Source organism: Phaenicophaeus curvirostris, chromosome 2 (assembly GCF_032191515.1).
Source record: "Phaenicophaeus curvirostris isolate KB17595 chromosome 2, BPBGC_Pcur_1.0, whole genome shotgun sequence".
Lineage (NCBI taxonomy): Eukaryota > Metazoa > Chordata > Aves > Cuculiformes > Cuculidae > Phaenicophaeus > Phaenicophaeus curvirostris.
This window is the reverse complement of record NC_091393.1, coordinates 43,254,079-43,275,958: the sequence shown is the minus strand read 5'-3', so window position 1 is coordinate 43,275,958 and position 21,880 is coordinate 43,254,079. Positions and strand designations below refer to the sequence as shown.

General features: G+C 39.8%; 1 protein-coding gene across 2 annotated transcripts in view; it reads right to left on the bottom strand.

The window, feature by feature from the left end:
* TPD52L1 (TPD52 like 1) overlaps positions 1 to 21,880 on the bottom strand; it is a 55,830-nt gene that overhangs the window by 18,276 nt on the left and 15,674 nt on the right. For both annotated transcript variants that reach the window (XM_069851834.1, XM_069851835.1), the window contains exons 2-3: positions 18,237 to 18,352; positions 9,527 to 9,675 (exon numbers count right to left, since the gene is read on the bottom strand). In XM_069851834.1, coding sequence (XP_069707935.1) covers positions 9,527 to 9,675; positions 18,237 to 18,352 — 265 coding nt within the window. The remainder of the gene's footprint in view (positions 1 to 9,526; positions 9,676 to 18,236; positions 18,353 to 21,880) is intronic.

The following is a 21,880-nucleotide window of genomic DNA, read 5'->3' as shown; positions in this document are numbered from 1 at the left end:
TAGCATTAGTAAAAGCATAAACAGGCTACTTGATTCATGCATTTAGAGAAGGAACGCCTTCTCTGTTTTTTGCAGCATTTAAACAACCCCACAGCATAGAATTGCTAGAGGTGGTTAACAAGAATCACACTGCATGCTGTTCTCTTAGCACTTAACAGTAAATATTTATAATGTATATCATAGACAAGATTAAACAAATATGGTATGTGAATTGTCAAATAGTAAACTTGTAAATAAAGCTCACCTGTACTATTTTGAACATTACCTTTTCATATTACATTAGCCTAAGAATTTTATAAATCAACTTCCAATTACAAGTTGGTTTCCAAAATAGGGCATTTCCTTAACAAGTGTTGATAAAACTGATTATTAGAGGCTATCATAAAATATGCTGACCTTGCATTTATATCCTGATAATATGCCCAAGACGTCTAGAAGAAGCTTCAAGGACGACTCATATTTTCAGTACTGTAACACAGTAATTAGGCAAAGTAGATGTGCAGCATGTTTTGACTGAATTTTCACCTGACAGTTTCATATACTGCATTTTGGTTGTATTATGACATAACAACCAACTTTCACTAGCTGATTTTTACAGCAAATGAAAGAAGATGCTGTTTCATAAAACACACCATGTAAAGGAAATAATGCTTCAAAGAGACTACAGCCAGACAGCAGACAGAGGTCAGACAACTAGACTTTTAAACAACCAACATCTGCAGGGTAAGACAGGATAATCATCCTGTGTGCTATTTGATCTCAACTCAGCACAGAATTGCCCTTCATGTGGCAAAGTTAAATCTAACCTTTCTTCACAGGTGCAGAAGTAGGCTAGAAATATAATATTCATATTTTGCATGGCAAGTGCCCATTCGACCTGCTACAGTAAATTAGAAAGATTTTAAATTCAGCTTCTTTAAAATTAGTACTAACGTACTAATGAGTACATCATCATTCAGCATTGTGCCTCTCCATCAATGGTTGCTGAAAAAATTAATCCACTTCAGAAAACCTCTTCTGTGATAAAGCTTACATAAGATTCAACAAAATGCAAACAACTAACAACAAAAACATACAGTAAAGCAGAGCCTGGTGGCACAAACCATGTCCTATGGAGCTTGCTTCTTTTTAGTTTTCAAACCATCGGTCAACTTAAGAAGGACATTTCTGGAATCAGTGTAAAGCATCTAGGTCTCTGAGAAATTCTCAGCTAAAAACTTATTTTTCTAATGATTTCCTCTGAAAAACAGGGCTCTGCATTAACTAAATTATGCTAATGTGCAAATTAAATAAAAGAATATACGAACAGCAGATAATATGTACATAAAACATTCTCTAAGAGCATTCATGTGGCCATTTGGCCCACAAATGAACTATAAAGCATTGTGGGCTTGGTTTGTTTTTTAGCACTTATCTTAAATTAATTTCAATTTCAAAAACAACAGATGTACTTTTTTAGATACTTTTTGCTTTGCCAGGTACATTAAGAACTAAATGAAACTATGCTGGCACTTGGATGAGTACTAAATCAGTCAAAGGAAGTATATGCCCCAGGTAGTTCCTCTCCCACAGAGAGAGAAAAGGTAGAGCTGAGGGAACTGAACCTCTGCAGGTCGCAGGGGACCTGCCTGCAGCCAGAAACCTGTGCACAGCACATGGAATATGACTGTTTCATAGGCTGGAGAGAGTCACGGGACAGGAAAGGTGCCAGAAAAAGTGACAAATATTCTGTGCTGTTCTGCACCGTAGCCTTCAAAAAACTTGGGAAAAAATTGGGACACAATTGTGTGAAAGCTATTATTTGTGCAATGCAGTACAGAATAGGGGAAGCACAAGCAGTTGTGGTACAGTTAATCTCCAGGTAGAAAAGCCACAATAAGTTGGCTTCTGCACAGATAATACTCCAAGACGAAACTTCACACTTCATCACACCTTAAACTATGCCAACAGCACTGTCTGTGGGCTCTGTACTGTACTGTACACTAGATCAACAAAATGATGCAGATTAAACATATCCCAGCCTCTCTTTTCCTTTCTTCCCTCTCCTTCTCTTCTTCCTCCCCTCTTTCTTCTTTCCTTTTACCTTCCCTTTCTTTTCCTTTTCTTCCTCCTTCTTCATTTCCTTTTCCTCCTTTCTCTTTCCTTCTTTTTCCTGTTTTTGTTTTTTGTTTTTTTTTTCTTTTTCTTTCCAATTTCTCCCTTTCCTTCCCTTTTCTTTCCCCTTTCACCTTTCCACCAATCCTTTCCTTGATATTTTTAATCAGGGTCATTTCAGAGATTGCAGTTTACACTGGCCCCCCCTCCCCTTCTTACAATTTAGACAGATACACATACAGATAACTATAAAAAATTGTATGTTTTTTCTGCTGCCCAATTATAATTACCACGGGTTTTTCCCTGAAAAACTAACACTATATTCATTATCTGGAGTAGATAATTTACCTGGCTGGGAAATTTTCATTAGCTGAAGGTTCTGGTGTAACAAGTGGGCATACATCTTTTAGAAAAGGGACAATGAAAACAGACTAAGTCAACTTCTCTAAGACCCTTCTCCAACCTTATTACTCCACCCGTCCAAGTCCAGTGCCAGAGATCCATGTGCAAAAGCAACAAAAAATTATCTTTGAAGGTATGAACACTGCCTGACCTAACTCAAAGGACACAAATTAGGTGGGAAGTGAGAGGCTCCTGTTACATCCACATAGCACAGGCTCACCCACAGTAATGTGCTTGCTAAAGCCAACATGCAATTTCTTCACTTACACAACTGCTACATTTACTCGCAAATTTAAAGATGAAAATGTCAAAAGGTGATTACACATTGCAATGAACAGAAACACCCACATTTCTTTTACTACCACTCATAACGAGTATGTGTGTGGGAACATGGTACACTGAATTCCTAAAAGTCACAGTAGGACTGTGGTTGTCCATAAGTTATACCTCCCTCCTGAGAAAATTCTGAACCTCTGGAACACATTACTATATATTTAAAGTTATACTAATGAAGACTGCAGGTACCATGGAGTATAAGTCTAAACCACACGCAGTGCAATTATTACTTTCTAATTTCTCATCACCTGACAGAAATTTGAATTACAAAATGTTATGTTCCCACTCTCTAAGGAAACCCATACAACTACCCTCACGCTCCCTAACAGCAGAACTAAGCTTGCTCACATAGCTTAGAATCAGTAGTCAACAAAGAGATCTTTATTCTGTTTCTGGAGGGAAAAGCCAAGCCCATGTTGAATGCTCTTGTCCCAAATCTCAGGCAAGTATCACACATAAGAACAGAGAAATATTGAAACCATCCTAAAAGGGCTTCAAAAGACAGCTACCACCTAAGAAGGCCCCAGACACTAACAGACATATTGTTCACTCCTAGCACTTACAGTTCTCTTGTTTCTGGCCTCCAATTCATAAGATTTTCCCTCTCTACAACAGGTGACAATTTTTGTCTGTGAGGTCAAAACATGAAAAGAAATTTTGAAAACACAGCTTTGTGAGATTCCTATCCTAGACAGCAGTCTTACATCAGTCCATCTTCCATCACGTCAAAAGCTTCCCAATTCCCTGGCAGGAATCGCCAAGTATATGGCTTTGAGACATTTCACTCCTACAGCCCTCAAGGAAATAATGGATTTTTCATCTGTTCTAATAATGGATTTGCTGTGGCAGAACTGCTGATTACAGTGGTCTGAACGTCAAAAGTATTGCTTTTCAGGGGGATGTTAGTAGCAAAACCAACCATTTGCACCCCCCTAGAAGCTATCTCGGTAGTTATATTACTATTCCATCCATGGGTTGAAAGGTTATCCATTTAAAACACAGAAGGCTAATGTCTTCTAACAACTGTGAACATTTCAAGAAAGAATGACAAGGGAACTTGAGGGAACTATTAAGCTGGAGTGAGGTTATTGGTGGGTAATTTTATAGATACATCTGCTCCTTAGAAACTCAGTTGTTCTGAAATATCTCCCTGGAGGACAACACTGTAACACCTTACTGTTTTTTTTCCCCCAAGAAGCACTGAAGAGCACCAAATTAAAAGCTAGGAGACACACAAAGCTGAGTATGATTACAGTGTGTATGCTTAGCAAAAGCTGAAGTATCTTGTGGATCTATGTCCTTAGTGCTTTGTGCTTCATTAACCCTTGTAACCTTTTCCATATATAATGTAATGCAATTATGTAACGGCATTGAACAATACTATTAGTTGGGACCTTGACTGTCTGAAAAAAATGAGGCACAGGAGTTTCAAGAAGTTCAGCACAAGGAAATGCAGAGTCCTGCAGTTTGGTATTAATAACCACATACACCAGCAGAGGCTGGTTATCAACCAGCTGGAAAGCAGCCTTGCAGAAAAAGACCCGGGGTCCTGGAAGACAATAAACTGAACACGAGTCAGCAATGTGCTCTCACAGCAAAGGTGGCTAACAGTAGCCTGGGCTCCATTAGGAAGAGTGATCACAGGTTGAGGGAAGTGACCCTTCCTCTTGACTCAGTCCTGGTTATGGCCACACCTGGAGTGCTGACATACTGAAGCAAGTCCAGTGAAGGGCCATAAATATGTCTAAGGGACTGGAGCATCCTCCATGGGAGGAAACACTGAGAAAGCTGTGACTGGTCAGCCTAAAGAAGAGAAGGATCATGGGAAGATGTCATCAATGTATGAACAAGCTGATGAAAAATAGTAGGTAAAATAGAGGCAAACTCTTCTGAGTGGTAGCTAGTAAAAGTACAAGAAGCAACGGGCACAAACTGAATGCAAGAAATATTTAAAGAAAAAGGGTTTTCACAGTAAGGGTAATTGAACGCTGGAATAGGTGGCCCACAGAGGTTGTAGAGTCTCCATCCTTGGAGATATTAAAAACTTGACTGGACATAGTCCTGAGCACCCTGCTTTAATTGACCCTGCTCTGAAAGGGGGAGTTGGACTAGACAGTGACCTGACGTTGCCATCAACTTCAACTATTCTATGATTCTGTACAAAACTAGCTCAATCTTTATAGAAGCTATCTTCTTACCTTAATGCATGATGCAGTGAAAATCTGAAGCACAGAAGGCTAGAGAGCTGTGGGAACTTTACTGAAGCAACAATCAAACAGTTTTAACTAAGTAAACACACTGCATTCAGGTTACATAAAACCTTTCCTTTATAGCAAAATGTTAATTAGAAAAGCTCAATTATAGTCTTTGTAAATATCCCTATAAAGCCTTTTTAATGATTTCTTAAGCTAAAATAAATAACCTTGAAATCTGCCACTATTACTCTGCTTCTAGCATCTAAATAAGAACGAATTACCTATGTTTAAAATATAAATGAACCCCCTGCATTTATAGAAGCTATCTGAATATCCACCCACCTCCAATCACTGGAAACTTGATCTTTACAAAGGTGTGGGGGAGAAGTCATTCCAGTTGAATGCTTTACCACCATGAAAGCAAATTAAACTTGAGGCAATCGTTTGCTCTCTAGTTATCAATATTCTCTATAGTAGAACCCCCTACCTTCCCTAAACCACAGATTATACTAAAAATCAGTGCACTGAAGAATAACAGAGGAAATGAACAAGGAACATGAAAAATGCATTATGATTCTGGTCATTATAACAAGTGAATGAATTCCAGGTGTATTTCATGCCAGGCTGAAAAATACAAACAACATTACAGGTTTTCTTCAGAAAAAACCCAAAGCTGATAAAACAAAGCTGATTTCATACAAAAAAGGCTACATATTACTGTTGCAAATGTAATGTTTCACCAGAGGTAGTTAACCAGAATTGCTTTTGCATACCTTAAAGCATGAATTAAGACTTTGTACAGAACTTTATGTTCAGCCTGGCGTAATCTTCAGTTTAAGAAGCACATCAGCAGACCGACCTCCAGCTCTAGCTTTCCTCAGTATGAAAACTATGACCATTTTTTTTCCTATTTAATCATAGCAATCCTTTAACAACAATTTCTGACACATACATGTCAAGCATGGTTGGGCTAACTCCCAGGCTACCCATGGCCAACCATTTACAATGTAAATGCTTAAAACCAGTCAGAATCTCAAGTTTAGTTTTAGTCATTCCAGGTGGCATCAAATGTATGAGATAGACCATGAGCTTTAACTAGCTGTTTAGGCACACTTCACAGAACTGTTTCTGAGAGAAGTCCACCCCTCTGTCTCTAAATCCACTTTAACCCTAAAAATGCAACCTTAAATGAGAGCTGATAAAGATTATTAATGATAACAAAAATTTGGTGCCTAATTGTTCTCTGTGGCTTTGAAAAGTTTCCCATTAAAGAAAAGCGGTTTTAACTTCCAGAAGAGCACAGCAGCTACAAAACTCAGTGATAGCAAAATTTGTCTCCCTAAAACCAGGTATTTTTAAAATTTAAAATGACTAATTGTGGATTTAGAAGCATAAAGTGCAGGCATGTAAATATTTTGAACTTTTATTTTTTTAAAACAGACTTTTCATCTTTACTAAATCAGAGAATCTTGGTGAGTAATGCTATCCCACTGCTATTTTGGTTCAGCAGCAATGAATCACCTCTATTACTTAACAGGTCCCTCCTGAAGAATGCCCAATTACCACCAGTGTACTGGCATGAGTGCCAGTCAGAATTATAGAGCAGGTGGACCACAGCCATAAGGATTTTCAAGAGCACAACTGGCATCCTGCTGCTCAGTTCCACATAACTACTTATGGATGCTCATCACCTCATGGCTTGTTGCTTTGAAACTCATCTTAAATAAAAAATGGCAGCAACCATACTGACAAAGTCTCCTAAGTCTATCTTTGCAGGAACTGTCAACATGGTGAAGGGAAAATGAAAAGCTGTCTTAGAATTTTCTGCCAAATTTCAAGTAAAAATGAAAGTTTTTGTTTCAAAATGTTGCTAACCAGTGTGCCCAGGTGGCCAAGAAGGCCAATGGCACCTTGGCTTGTATCAGAAACGGTGTGACCAGCAGGTCCAGGGAGGTTATTCTCCTTCTGTACTCGGCACTGGTGAGACCGCTCCTCGAATCCTGTGTTCAGTTCTGGGCCCCTCACCACAAGAAGGATGTTGAGGCTCTGGAGTGAGTCCAGAGAAGAGCAACAAAGCTGGTGAAGGGGCTGGGGAACAGGCCTTATGAGGAATGGCTGAGGGAGCTGGAGTTTTTTAGCCTGGAGAAGAGGAGGCTGAGGGGAGACCTTATTGCTCTCTACAACTACCTGAAAGGAGGTTGTAGAGAGGAGTGAGCTGGCCTCTTCTCCCAAGTGACAGGGGACAGGACGAGAGGGAATGGCCTCAAGCTCCACCAAGGGAGGTTTATTAGGAAAGAAATTTTCCCGGAAAGTGTCATTGGGCACTGGCAGAGGCTGCCCAGGGAGGTGGTTGAGTCACCATTCCTGGAGATATTTAAAAGGTGGGTGGATGAAGTGCTAAGGGGCATGGTTTAGTGTTTGATAGGAATGGTTGGACTCGATGATCCTGTGGGTCTTTTCCAACCTAGTGATTCTGTGTGTCACGTCTCTCAGTAACTCTAGTTCACCTGCCTTATGCTCCTCTTCTCCTCCAAAGATCAGCATCTTGAGATTATCCTCTCCTAGCATGTGCTAGACATCCTCATTGAGCCAGCATGTGTGCCTCTGTTAATGACATGTCATGACAAATAGGACCTACCTGAGAAACTTCACAAAAATTAGAGATAAGAGACATAAAAACTACATGTGCTGTTAAGGGGTTTATGCCTTAATTTGACTTCTCATTAAAATAAAACAAATGTCTATTTTAATTTAAAAATGTACATTTTAATGTATTTTTTTGAAGTCTCTGTCAGGGCCCTGAGGGCACCAAGAGGCACTGCACTCTTCCCCCCACTCTCCCATGCACTTGACTGCCTGGGCTCAAGGCCAGCTCTGACACTGCACAACTGTGCGATCTTGGGCAAGACTGTAGTGACAGTGCCATGCAAGAAAGAGTTGGGAGAAGCCTTGTTAGGCCCATCTCCGCTTCACTTGGCAGCTACACTAAAGCTTAGACTGCATTTAAGTAAGCCCTTGTTATGTTACTGGTGTGCTTGTATCTGGCCAGGTACCTCACTGATACTGACTCACAGATGTGACTTCCTGGCTTGACCTTGGACCTGGCTCATCACTAGACTCGTCTGGAGATCTGAACTCTTGGCATGACCGCTTTTACTATCACTAGACCTGCTCTGCTCTCTTTATTCCGGTACTGTGGGACTGCTCCTTCCTGAGTGATGCCATTGCCCTGTCTGCCTTGCTGTCAACTCCTGTCTCAGCTCTGATGTGCAGCAGCTCACTCATGCTTCTCCTTAAGTATCAAATTCGGTTGTCACCTGAAAAGAAAAATATCAAGTAACTTTTCAGACAGCACTTGATGAAATGTGGGTGGTTCTTTCTACCACTGTTGCTATAAATTCAGCACAAAAAGTTTCAGAGGAACATGGTATGTTCATAGGTGTAAGTATAAAGTTCAGTATGAAGCTGAGACTAGCCCTTCAGTAATCATGATGGTCTTCCTAGAGCTTTAAAAATCATAGTTTTATTCACCATCTCTCTCAGAGATACGGAGCAAAAAAGTGTTTGAAGCTTCCAAGTAACACCACCTAGGCATGAACGTCTTTTTGTAACAGGTTCAGGATAGGTCATATCACTATGTCCATATGTGTATTTTAACTCCCTCCTTAGGAGAGACAAAAGGTTTGTACCAGTATTTCTTGGCAACAAACTGTAGCCTAAAAGAGGCACCCTCCTGGAAAGCAGCAATGGACTACAGACTTCCACAGCGTAATTGGTGTGAATCAAAAAAATCCCAAAACCCTAAAAATAAAATTCAAGTTTAAACCATTTCAACAGCAGCAGTGGAGTAAGTTCTTCATATTTAGGCATTACTTTTCACCTGGGGAACACAAAGCTGCTTATGTAATGCACAAGGTGAGTTTCACTGAACTCTTGTGAACTAGGTACACATTCTGCACAGTGGTAAAACAAGGCTGTAAGAGGCTTCAGAGACTTGCCTAGGAGCACATTGCCGGGAAACAAAAAACTGAACATATGTCAGATTTACGATAACCTCAAAGATGGTACAGTTACTCCAACAATTTTTTTGTTTCTTTTGGACAATCAAAAGCAAGAATTAAACAGAATCAACTGATCCTGCTAGTATTCTTTATAATTCAGATGATGGTACTATTTTTTCATACAGTTGCTAATGTTCTTTCTCTCCCCAGTAAAGACTCAGTAAGAAAAGACAAACTTGTCAGGACCACAACAATTTTAGCTGCTGTGATTTTGCAGAAGTGAGGCGCAACACTATAGCAAAGCACGTTACTGCTGTGGAAGGGTTTTTTCCAAGTCTCTTGCTTCAAGAAGCTTCATGTTTTTCCCTGTTCTCCACTCCTCCTGGCAAGTATTTTAACTGCTAAATTTCACAGCAGTTTAAATACATAGCAGGGATCATCAAGGCAATACCCCCAACACGCTACACAAGGACAAATTTGTGCAAGGTCTGTACTCACGCAGAAGTTGTCTGCATATCATGCCAGCTTTTGCTAAAGTTCTGCTTCAGTTCATTCATCAGACTTATGCCAAGCTTTTGTTTAATTTCAACCAGGTGCTTTTCTTTGGCTGCTAGCACTTGCCGCAAAGTTGAAATTTCATCCTCTAGCTGAGAGAAACAAAGAGTAAAGAGAAAGGAGAAAGGTGTTAGCCTGTTCCCACAGAAAAATAAACGAATACAATGTTAAGAGTTTAAATGAATCTCATAAACTTGCATTTTTCGTAGGTGACTAGAGAAACAGAGATACAAGTGCTTGTGGAGCTCAAAAAGACATGTCCTGAGTAGAGCTGACACTACGTTAATTTCTCAAACTGTGTCACCTATATGCACCACCATAGACATTCATCTGATAAGAGAAAATTCTCTAGTAAGAAAGTGCCTATCAAACAACTTGACCAAGATCAGCCTTATGGTATTAATACACTCAAACATCAGCAATTCATTGCTAGTAAAATGGGAATGGGCAGAACAAGAGAAGACTGGATAATTCAGGCAAATATCTCTGAATACGTAGGCTTTTATCTCCATATTTGCAGCTTTTTAGTTTTCTACTCATGAATAAAATAGATACAAGTTCTTAGAAGCAGGTTAAGAAAAATCACATGATAACATATGACTTGAGAATATCATAAAAAGTTATGTCTTTGTCACATGAGTTTTTTCTATATATTTCAGGCCCTACATATTTCAAAATAGTAACAAAAGTATATAGCAGATGAACTGTTAACATGAGCGAACAGGTCCTGTCCAAAGCATAGAAGCATTCAGAAGACACAGCAGATTAGTCTTTTCAGAGCTCCTAGTCATAAACCAAACTGTGAAAACTCAAGTTGTAAAGACACTATTCAGCCCAAACAGAGTGATATAATTTTCCCTGCAGTAGGCATTATTTGAAACATTTAAACCAAGCCAGTTTTTTAGCAAGGCAAGGACCTAAACACTTGATGGAGAGGAGGGACCACTGAATCAGCCTGTTACTGGCTCAGGATGCTCCCCCTTGGGCAGCACTCCTGTGAGCCCGTGTTTGCACTCTTCATCCAGAAGCCGCCCAAGCCAATTATATAGCAGCACTCAGAGCTACTGAAGGCAGGTGACTAACAAGGGCAAGTGACATCAGAGCAGCTGCCTTTCACTGTAGGTTTAGAAACACCTTTACCAACCGTGTTCCTTCCTCCATATGTTAATAGAACAACATATGGTAATGCATCTGATTACCATATGTTAAGTTCCCTGGAACCACAGTCTCACTGTGAATTAACTCCATGGGATGCAGGGAATGAGGCAAGCACAAGCTGAATAAGTTGCTGACCTCCAGGGCTACATGTAGGATGTCAATACCAGCATTATTTTTATTTTACACACTCATGCATTCTGTTTCCCTGTAACACTGGCTGCAAGCTGGTTGTTCTTGGAGAAGTCTTACCCTTGAATCTTCCAGCTGTCAAGTTTCTCTTTCATCACTACCTGGTATCTAAATTATTGAAGCAGCTCAGGAATTAAGCAGCAAGACTATAAACACAAAGCAAAATCATGACCTCAGTGGAGCAGATACCAGTATTCACCAATGCCTGTGATGCTGGTAGAATACATAATGAAATTGCTTTATTCCTTCCGATGTCCTTTATGCTTCATTATATCCCTAACCTGCAAATGAAAAGTGTCAAGAGGCAGCATCAGTTTCTCTTCTGAGAGGATAACTGGTTAAATGCTTAATGAAAGAAGAAATCACAAATGTCAGCATTCCTTGGGCAGCAGTTCAGAGCTCCTTTTAGTTGTTTCCCACTCACAGCAAACCCTTGAGTGCACAAGTCTTCCTGAATAACACTGCAAAAGAACTTAAAGCAATACCATGATGCTTACATGTGCTTAAACATTAATGCCTTCCATATGGGCTAGCATTAAGCTGACCATTAGGTACCCATATATGTAAACATTCAAGGGCTTCTATTAGAATTACTATCCATCTGTTCCATTGAATAGACACCTAAAGCTATAAAGCCCTAAAGAAGCGTTACCTATGTGCTCAATGGCAAAAGTATGAAAAACAATTTTTAGTGTATTAAAAAAAATTCTTTAGAGATCAATTCTGAATTGAGAAAATCCCTTCCAAATTCCATCATTTTAAAACTGTGGCAGCTACAAAGCTTTCCTCAAGTACTCAGGTATCAGTGATTGAAGACTGAAGTAGGCAGAAAGGATTAGGGACTAGTAGTAGGATCTTGAAAAGCATTTAAGTAGGTTACATACCCAACTCTAATGGAAGTCTGGCATCACCTGCTCAGGCATTTTTGAAAAATCCACTTTTATAAATGCAGACTCCATTATGAAACTAAGGCTTAACTCAACAGAAATACAAGCTTCCAGTCCTCACATTTTCCTTCTTTCTAAGTGCAACAGAGTCAGAAGACTATAGATGAACAATATAGGGATGAAGTTCCCTTCTCACTGCAGGACATGTAAAAGCAAGGACCACTTATAGTACTACAATTCCGTTGATTAGCTAACATGAGTAATATGTAAATCACACAAAGGTGAGAGCCCAGGAAAAAAATCCACAATTAAAGATAGATCTCTTCAGGATCTAGGACTGAGTAGTAGTAAAGGGCAGTGAGTCCAGTACAGAAACATAAAGAAGTATTTTTGTTTTGCCTTTTCTGATTATTTTAGAGCAAATTTTATGTTTTAAAGGGTTGTACATCCTTTTAGAGATGATGGTATGCCTGAAAAAATCCACCCTAGTAATAATCCAACATATAACCTTTCCCATTTTTTCCAGTAGACACTCACAAAACAGCTCATAAAAGAAGAAACCAGAAAGTACATATTCAGTAAAGTGGGGCATTTTGGATAAAATGCTATTAATAAAAAAATATGTCAGTTAGTATTATCTATATTCTGAAATATACATAGTACTATGTAAAATGTGAAGGTGGAAAGATTCGGCTTTTGGTTGGTATAATACTGATGAATGGGTTGAATGATGAGCTGAATAATAAACTGAGTATTTGTTATGTTTGTTTTAAAGATCAAGGCAGTAAAAAATCAAAATATTAAGGAGCCCCAACAGAAAACAGAAGCCTACATAGTTAAACGTATACTGCTAAATTATACTAAGCATTCTTTTTGCCTACCACTACATCATCCCGATGTATAGTGTCCTGGCCTAGCTCACACAGCTCTCCTCACCAGGGGTTGCTGAACCAGGTAACAGCTATTACAGAAAAAACAAGGGCTATTTTTAAACCAATCAGTTCCTAGATCCAGTGCAGATTGATGCGAGGTCACTGATACAAACCACAGGCACAAATCACTACTGAAAGGAAGGCAGGGATGGCTGTTCAGGAGTGAGAACTACCTGGGGGACAGGCTTTGTCAGGTGTTGTTTAAAGAAATAAAACAGGAGTTATACAACCAACACCAGCAGTGTGATAAGAGGCTGACAAAAACTTGCCGAAGTTCCCAGATAGGGAGGTGCTGGAGCTAGTGCTGTCCCAGGGAATTCCCCCCAGCCCCATGAGTTTGTACATCTACCTTGGGTTGCATGACATTTCACCCCTGCAGAGCTGTGTCACTCACCAGCGCACAGCACAGCACCACCTGGTCATGCTGCCAAAACCAGCCACGAGGCACACAGGTGAAAACAGTAGGGGAAGAGAGTTTGAAAGAGCATGGCCACAAATTCTCCCACATTTCCAAGCCACAGCTTGGAAATATCGTGGATTCGCAGAGCAGGCCCACGCGCTTCATTACCACAGGTACCACGGTGGCAGCCAGACTGCAGCATGCATTTGCCTGCCTGTGCTAGAACTGAACATCAACTCTCTGCATGGCTACGTCCTGTAAGAAAAGCTGGAAAATATGTAACAGAAAAAAATGTTATAAGGAAAGGCCAGTTATATCACTGGTAGGAAGAGCAACTACAAGGTGTTGAAAGAAGTTCACTTTGTGAGGAAGAAAATAATCTTTTCATTCATTTCACTGGCTTTCTTCATAAAACACACAAGATTACATCTCCATACCTTCAATCACACAATCCTCTTTATGTCAGAAGACACAAAGAAATTTACAGCATACACAGAGAAAAACTGCCTCTCAGTGAAGCCAAGCCATGAGATACTTAAAATTTGATTAGTTATTGTATTTAGCAAACTAGTGATTGTTATTTGTTACCCCTTTTCAAAATTCCTGAGTATTATAACACGTATACTAAACTGCATAAAATATTTTTAAGGAAACATGAGTACCTTACTACAGGAGCCTTTAAAGAAAGTAGTTGTAATTGTGAACAGAATAACATAGCAAAAAAACATCCAGGCACTTCACCTCTGTACCAAATCATATAGCTCAAATTTTACACTTCTAGGCTGAGTACCTGTTGATTTATAACTTTTAACTTGGGTGAACAGCACCCAGAGACATCAGGGACACTCATAAATAAAATCAGCCTAACATTTACAGAAAAGGGTACTCACGTCTTTCCTCAAACTGGGAATAAACATAAAGTAACACACAGAGGTGAACTCAGAACTTGTAAATCAGCTAGAAAGCTTGTACATCAAGCCAGATAGCTGCTGCTTTTGTGAAGGTATGGGAGGTGGAAGACAGCGAGGAGAAAATTACTTCTTTGATGAGTGTAATGGAAGGACAACTGACAGCAGTGAGCTAGATAGCTCAAAACCTCAGCCCCCATCATGACTCAAGAGTCATTGTAACATGCTTTACACACTGAGGGAGGAAGGGGAAAAAAAGGTCTGTTCTGCTAACAAGCTCCCGGCATTATATAAAGTGCCAGGCTACAATTTTCTGCTACTATTAAGTGTCAGGCTGACCTCTGTTAATTCCAATGACTGTTATAAGTTTCTGCTAGAGTTACTCATTTTATTTGCATTGTAGATCATAGAATCATAGAATGCTTTGAGTTGGAAGGGACTTTAAAGATTATCCAATTCCAGCTCCCAGGCCACAGGCAGGGATACCTCCCACCAGATCAGGCTGCTCAAAGCCCTGTTCAACCTTGCCTTGAACGCCTCCAGGGATGGGGCATCCACAGATTCCCTGGGCAACCTGTGCCAGTGCCTCACCACTCTCATTGTTTAGAACCTCTTCCTAATGTCTAGTCTAAATCTTCCCCTCTCCAATTTATAGCCATTGCCCCTAGTTCTATCACTACAAGCCTTTGTAAACAGTCCCTCTCCAGCTTTCCTGTAGGCCCCTTCAGGTACTAGAAGGTTTCTATAAGGTCTCCTCAGAGACCACTCCAGGCTGAACAAGCCCAACCCTCTTAGCCTGTCTTTGTATGGGAGGTGGTCCAGCCCTCTGATCACCCTTGTAGCCCTCCTCTGGACCTGTTCCAACAGTTCCACACCCTTCTTATGTTTAGGATTCCAGAACTGGACACAATACTCCAGATGAGGTCTCACAAGAGAGGAACAGAGGGGCAGAATCACCTCCCTCAACCTGCTGGCCACATTTCTTTTGATGCAGTCCAGGATACAATTGGCCTTCTGGGCTGTGAGCGTGCATTACCAGCTCATGTAGAGCTTCTCATTGACCATCACCCCCAAGCTCTTCTCTGCAGGGCAGCTCTCAATTACATCATTCCCCACTGTGTACTGAAACCGGGGATTGCTCCAACCCAGGTATAGGGACTTGCACTTGGCCCTGTTGAACCTCAAGAGGTTCACACAGGCCCACTTCTCCAGCCTGTCCAGGTCCCTCTGGATGACATCCCATCCTTCCAGCGTCACGACTACACCACTCAGCTTGCTGCCATCTGCAAATTTGCTGAGGGTGCACTCCATCCCACTGTCTATATCATCAATGAAAATACTAAACAGCACTGGTCCCAGTATGGACCCGTGAGGGACACCATTTGTCATGGATCTCCATCTGGACTTTGAGCCATTGACCACTAAATATAGAGAGGAGGATGTTATGGGGGACATACCAAGTAACTCCTTGAAGACCTGGAAGTCTGCTTTCCTGAAATTTCCTGACTATGCTCCTCACCTGTCCCATAGGACCCTGAACACCACCAGTGCATGATCACTGCAGCCTCCAATCATGACATCACTGATGAGCTCACTTGTATTGGTAACCATCAGGTCCAGTATCGCAATCCCTCAGGTAGGGGTGCCTATTAGCTGGGTTAAGAAATTATCTTTGATGCACTCTAGGAGTCTCCTAGATTGCCTACAGCTTGCCATGCTATAGATGTTCCAAGGCTCAATTAGAGTTAGAGCTCTGCTGTGTTAGCCAGACTACAAATGCAAGAACAGAGTTAGTCCATACTCTGAAAAGCTTCTAGTACAAAGAGACTTCTAGCAGGGAAACAGGTAAGGAGAATATAAAAACCTGTCAGAAAACTGGCAGAGCTAGTTCCCCTCTGAATGTTGGGGAGGAATCAGGAAAAGGAAGACCATAGCAGATATGTACAGCAGATACACAACATAGAGATAGAACATATTTTGTCTGTTTAAATACATGCATAACAGGTGCTAACAACAGCTCCCCATTATATCAGCTATTAAGTGATTGCAGCAGTAAGGAAGATTTGGACTTTTGAGAACAATAAGAAGAAAGGTGCTTGTTACTACAGGCTCAAACAGGTATTAACTAACACAGAAGGACACGGAAGAAAACAAAACAAAACTGCCACTGGTGGAGCAGAGGGTGCTTGAAAGTAAAGACTGAGAGCTTTTCAAAAGGAAATATTAGCCAATTCCCACAGAGGCTGCTTTCTGAAGGAGTCGGTCTTGTGCGTTTTTCAGTCTGTATGCCAGTAAAGTCCTTTGAGCAATTCAGAAAATAATTTCTAGGTCAGCCAAAATCATAATATTTGAAAGGCAATTTCTCACTTGTGCGCTAGTACATGAATTAAAGCATTTCTACCACAAGCCACTGGAAGTCTCTGCTCCCACAGGAATCAGCAAGCAGGAAGGATGCCCAGAAACTCTTGAGATTAATTCTTTTGGGAGAGGCATATAATTCTCACATGGTTGCAGGAAGTTCTTTTTCTTCTTCCTTGTTTCTATCTTCAGTCCCTTTCACCAGAAAAGAGAATCACAGAATGGCTGAGGTTGTTAGGGACCTCTGGGGATCATCTGGTCCAACCTCCCTGCCCAAGGAAAGCCACAGAGCCAGTTGCCCAGGTCTGTGCCTAGCGAGCTTTTGAATAGCTCCAAGGATGGTGACTTCACAGTCTATCTGTGCAACCTGCACCAGTGCTCAGTCACACTTATTGTAAAAACTAGTTTCCTGATGTTCAAGGGGAACCTCCTGTGTTTCAGAGTGTGATCGTTGCTTCTGGTCCTGATGAAAAGCCAATAATGAACATCCCAACTCCTATCCTATCACTGTATGATGAACAGAATATGTAAAGTTTCAGCTTTCTTCTTATTTACAGATGTGGCAGGATCAGCATAGAAGTAAAAATTAACTGGAAACTTGGAAATACAAAGCTTGATAAAACATTAAAATGAAAAATAATTCCTTGTGTTTTGTTTCATTAGAAAATTCTAAATCAGCATTGAAGTTAAATGAATTGAATTGACAGTCGTTAAGAATGTGATTTCTTAGAGTATTTAATATCATAACTTGATGTTAATTTAAATATTTCTGTTGTATGAAAGACAGGTATTGATGTCTGCAAAAACCTGTCTTCTGGATGTGGCCATTTGTGTGTACTAGGAGCAAACAATTCACAGCGCTATGGAACAATTATAAAGGAAAGCTTTTTCCTTAGCAAGTTTACACTTGGAGGGTATATGCTCACAGTCCCAAAATTTGGGTTTCCTGTTGTTAAAATGGGTTGTTATTTTATTCTTGCTATATGAAGTTTCAAACCTACTGTTTTAAGAATTCATTATCTCAATTAAGGCAAAAAACCTTCCACTCTATACACAGTGATTTTTGTTATTTGTCTCATGTTCAAATAAGTAAACCCTTATTTTTGCCTATTCCCTCATCTTCCATTTTGCAATTTCACTTCTGTTTCTGTGGTATTCAGCATCAGTAATTAAACTGAATCCACCCTCTCACTGTAGACCAATTCTAGACAATCTCTTTGATCTTTGTAATAAAAAGACCACACAATTCACACCTTTTTCTTCCCATCTCCTTGTTATTAAGTATTATTTTTAAATTCTTCGTGATGTCGTGACATTTCCTGAAGTTCTTTAATTAAGCAAGCAACAAATGCAAACCGAAAATATAACCCACTCCAAACGTATCAGTGCCAATGGAAACAAAAACGTGGTGAAATTACTGTGCTTATTATCAGGAGTTTCTTCTGTAACAGTCATTAGCAGCTTTTCCTCTGAGCACCACACAGAATCTTTTCCATCAGGTGTCACAACCACTATAACAACAATACCATTGATCAAAGAAGAAAAGCTTTCATTCTTTATAAAGGAAGGTTTATAAATAAAGACACATTTTGACAAAAATGGTAAGGTATATTCAACTTTCTCTCTACAATCATTAAGTAGAAGATATTTAATCTTAAAAAAAAAACTTACAGAAATTAATTGCTTCATATTATTGCAGCCTGGAATCATTTTACTAAAAAGGAAGAGCATTCCTTTCTGACGTGTGCTTCATCCTACATTAATATCTTCTAGTTTAAGGAAGCAGAAACAGTAGCACTCACAGAAATTCAAATTCATTACCTTGGCTAGCTCAATCTTTAATTCTTCTTTTTCTTCTTCAGAAATCATATTGGTGAAATCAACTTCAGTGACCACATCTTCATCTGCTTCATGCAAAGACTGGGTTTCCAATAAGCCTAAAAGTAAAGAGTTAAAAGGTCAAGAAAACCATTATCCTTTTTTTTCAGCTATGATATTGCCCTCCCCTAAAATCTATGAAGGATATAATATTCACCCACTTGGAACAAAAAAAGAAAGAAAAACAAACAACCTTTTCCTGCTAAATGTCATTTAGGTTCTGCTCCTTTGCTTCTGAAAAGGTATTGGAATTATCAGATGGTAATGTCTGCATAGAAGCAATTTAATATGTGAAAGCACCACTCATTCCCAGAATCAACTTGGACACCACTAGACCCTATCAAGGCATTTCCTTGCTTCTAACAATACAGAAGAAGACAAGGGAACAAAAGGAAAAAAGAAAACTGGTTAATGTAGATCACTGATGTGAACAGTGGCAATAGTACACTGAGCAACATAGGAAGTCTATTACTGAGCCAAATTCACTTTAAAAGCACCTTTGAATACAGCAATCTGAGAACCTTACAAATGTACACAGTTTGCAGAAGCGGATGCCCTACCTACTGCTTGAATTTCCTAAATGACAGGGAGAAGTGTACCTTGACAGCTCGATCTAAACCTGTGAAGGGTCAACAATTACGCTGGACCTCCAGTTACTTTCTTCTTCTGCTTGTCCAAGACCAGGATCAGTATTGTATGACAACCAAGATAAGCACACGTATAAATGTTTGCAAGACCCATGCCTCCCCGGTATAATATATGCAGAAGAAATAAAATACATCCTATCTCCCAATCATTCAGTAAAAAGAAGAATGGTTGCTAGGGTTCCAGCCATTATTAGCCTCTCATTCTTTATTGTCTGCAAAGAAAAAAAAGCACAAAACAAGGTAACAGAAAACATTCTCTATCTTTTGGAACTTATTTTAAAGTTCACAATCTGTTTCTGTTGTGGAAGGAGATTGTCCTCCAGGCTACACCTGGGACAGAATTGTTACCTGTACCTAAGTTCTTTAGGGGGGTCAGCTGACTCCTGACATCTGTATACTGCTTAATACAGAAGAGAACAATTTCCTTCCCAGGTACTCAGAGGCTTGTATATTCTATTACACAGAGATTCTAATTTAATTTTGTTAAGTTTGGCAGTAGAGAACAGAGGTTACAAGCAGCAAGTCTTGGGTATTCAACAACTTGAAACGGAGTACTTCATATTTTCATGCAGAAAGAAAACCTCCTTCCAGCTTTCTGTCATTTCTTCCACCTAAAGACCCCCAGTGTTCCTGGATTTCCTCCTATTTAACACAACAGAACTGATTTGACTCATACCATCAACTTCACTGCAGAGTACAATGCGGTGAACTCAGCCTTATTAATTACAACCTCCCCTGAGTGGGAAGATAAAGAGCAGCAACACAGGTGTGGAACCCCTGCCTGGCACCATGTGCAAGAACAGAGCGCCACTCTTAAGTGCAATACCTCTTAAAAACATGAAAGCATACAGAAGGAGGTGATACCTTAGCTATTACCCAAAAAGCAGCTTGTCAGAAAAACCTAGATTGCCAAAGTCACAACAAAAGAAAAGCACATTTATTCAGGAGGACTACTCCTAAAACACCTTTATTAACACCCCTTCACCTTTAAACATAATTGTTGTTTGATATTTGTTTGAGGATTAATAGTGTTGCTATGGGAATCAGGCTAAAGTTAGTCTCCATGACCTTGAAAGGAGTCTCTTTTTTTCATGGATAGAGGAGCAGCAGTACAGGCCAGCTCTTGGAAATGCCAGGAAGAATCTCAAGGGAAACAAAGTTAAGGTATAAAACCCTTAAGGAGAGCCTTGGGGTAGATATGAGACGAGGCCATCTTGTAGTAACTGATATTCAAGCTAAAAAGAAGGCAGATCTGTGATCAAGTGACAAAATTAGTTTGTGATTTGCTAGGTAAAGAGGCCAGAATTCCTGGACAATTATTAGAGATGGAAGTCAACATTTTTTCCAGCCACCTCTAGTAGCTGTCAGTCTTGGACTCCACCTTCTGCTGCCATTCTACTCTACTTAAGTATCCTCTCACCACTCATGACTGACCGTTTCAGTCCTGGGACAGGTCTACCAGCATAGGTAGGATGCTTCAGTTCTAGTGCAAGGGCAACTGAATGCCTCAGTCTCTTTTCCCCACTTAAGTAACAGAAATTCATTTATCAAATGTAACCACAAAAGGTCTCTTCACCAGTGTCTGGGGCTACCCTCACAGATTGCTAATTTGCCTTAGTCTTTGGCTAAGCAAAGAGAGGAATAAAAAAAAAATCAAGTACATTAGGAAGAAAATAGATTCCTGAGGCAGAAGAGATCTCAACTCTTTCCATCTATTGAGAACAGAAACACAAAACTCTGTCCCTGTAATTTATATTCTAGGGAATTTAACATCCATAATTTCAAGAAACTGCACAGCAAAATATGCAGGCAAGGTTCCAAAGACTTCGTTCTTGTCAGTGTTTTTGGTTTTGATTTGGGTTTTTTTCAGGTGGGGGGTTTGTTTTGGGTTTGGGTTTTTTTTTTTGTAATTTATGTGCCTGTCTTATTTGCCCTCTAATCATCACTGAGCTCTGTATTAGATTTCAAACAGATAGACATCTCTTAAAACAAGCTTAATGAAAACAACCAGTTGGTAGAGAAAGTTTAATGTGGTTTCACAGACACAGAGAATGCTAGATGAGCTCCTCCTTACACAAAGTATCAGCGAAACCAAACAGGGAATAAAGGTCATTCATAAAATCTGTTTTATAACAACAGAAAAATACATCCAACTTTGTACTTCTGGGTACTACAGCATCCATGCCACCAAAGCACATCTTCTGTGGGGTTCCTACAGCACCTTACCCAAGAGGAGTTCAGCATAGCCACAATAGGAACTACAGCATTAACTAAATACAAGGAAGTCCGCCAACCACAAAACAGCAAAAAAAAAAACCAACCAGGAAATTGGGCTATCGATATTTTCTTACTCATAAGACAACTTGTTAATTTTGCAGTTTCCAAGAATAACAGGAACCCTGCAGTAAAATTCACACCGGTATACATAAGAATTGCTGATTATTTTGGCAGAAAAACAGCTCCTATTGCTAGTATCACTGACCCCAAAATATTCTCCCACGTTCTACTTTGCGCAGGAAGTACAGCCTCCTCTCAGCCTTCCCTGTAGAGTCCTTTCACAGAGGCTACATGGGAAATACATCTTTCAGACATTAGTTATAGACACACAAAGTACAGAGGCATAATAGAATACACAGCCTCAGTGGGATTGTTCATATGTCCTGAATTAACCACATAAGTTAATCAAGGAACAAGGTAGGATCCTATTTAGTGTGTTTCATCTAGCTAGATATTTCATTAAACACACTTGGTCTAACAGTTCACAACAACACACACACACACAAGGATGACTTGATTCAGCTAAATGTTAGAGACAAGTCCTAGAATCTAAGTATTCTTCTACATTATATATAGAAGAGTGAAAGATTTGCAATTCTCTAATCCAGGATTTTAAGATAACACTGCATTTTTATACTCCATTATGTACACTCAATTCCAACA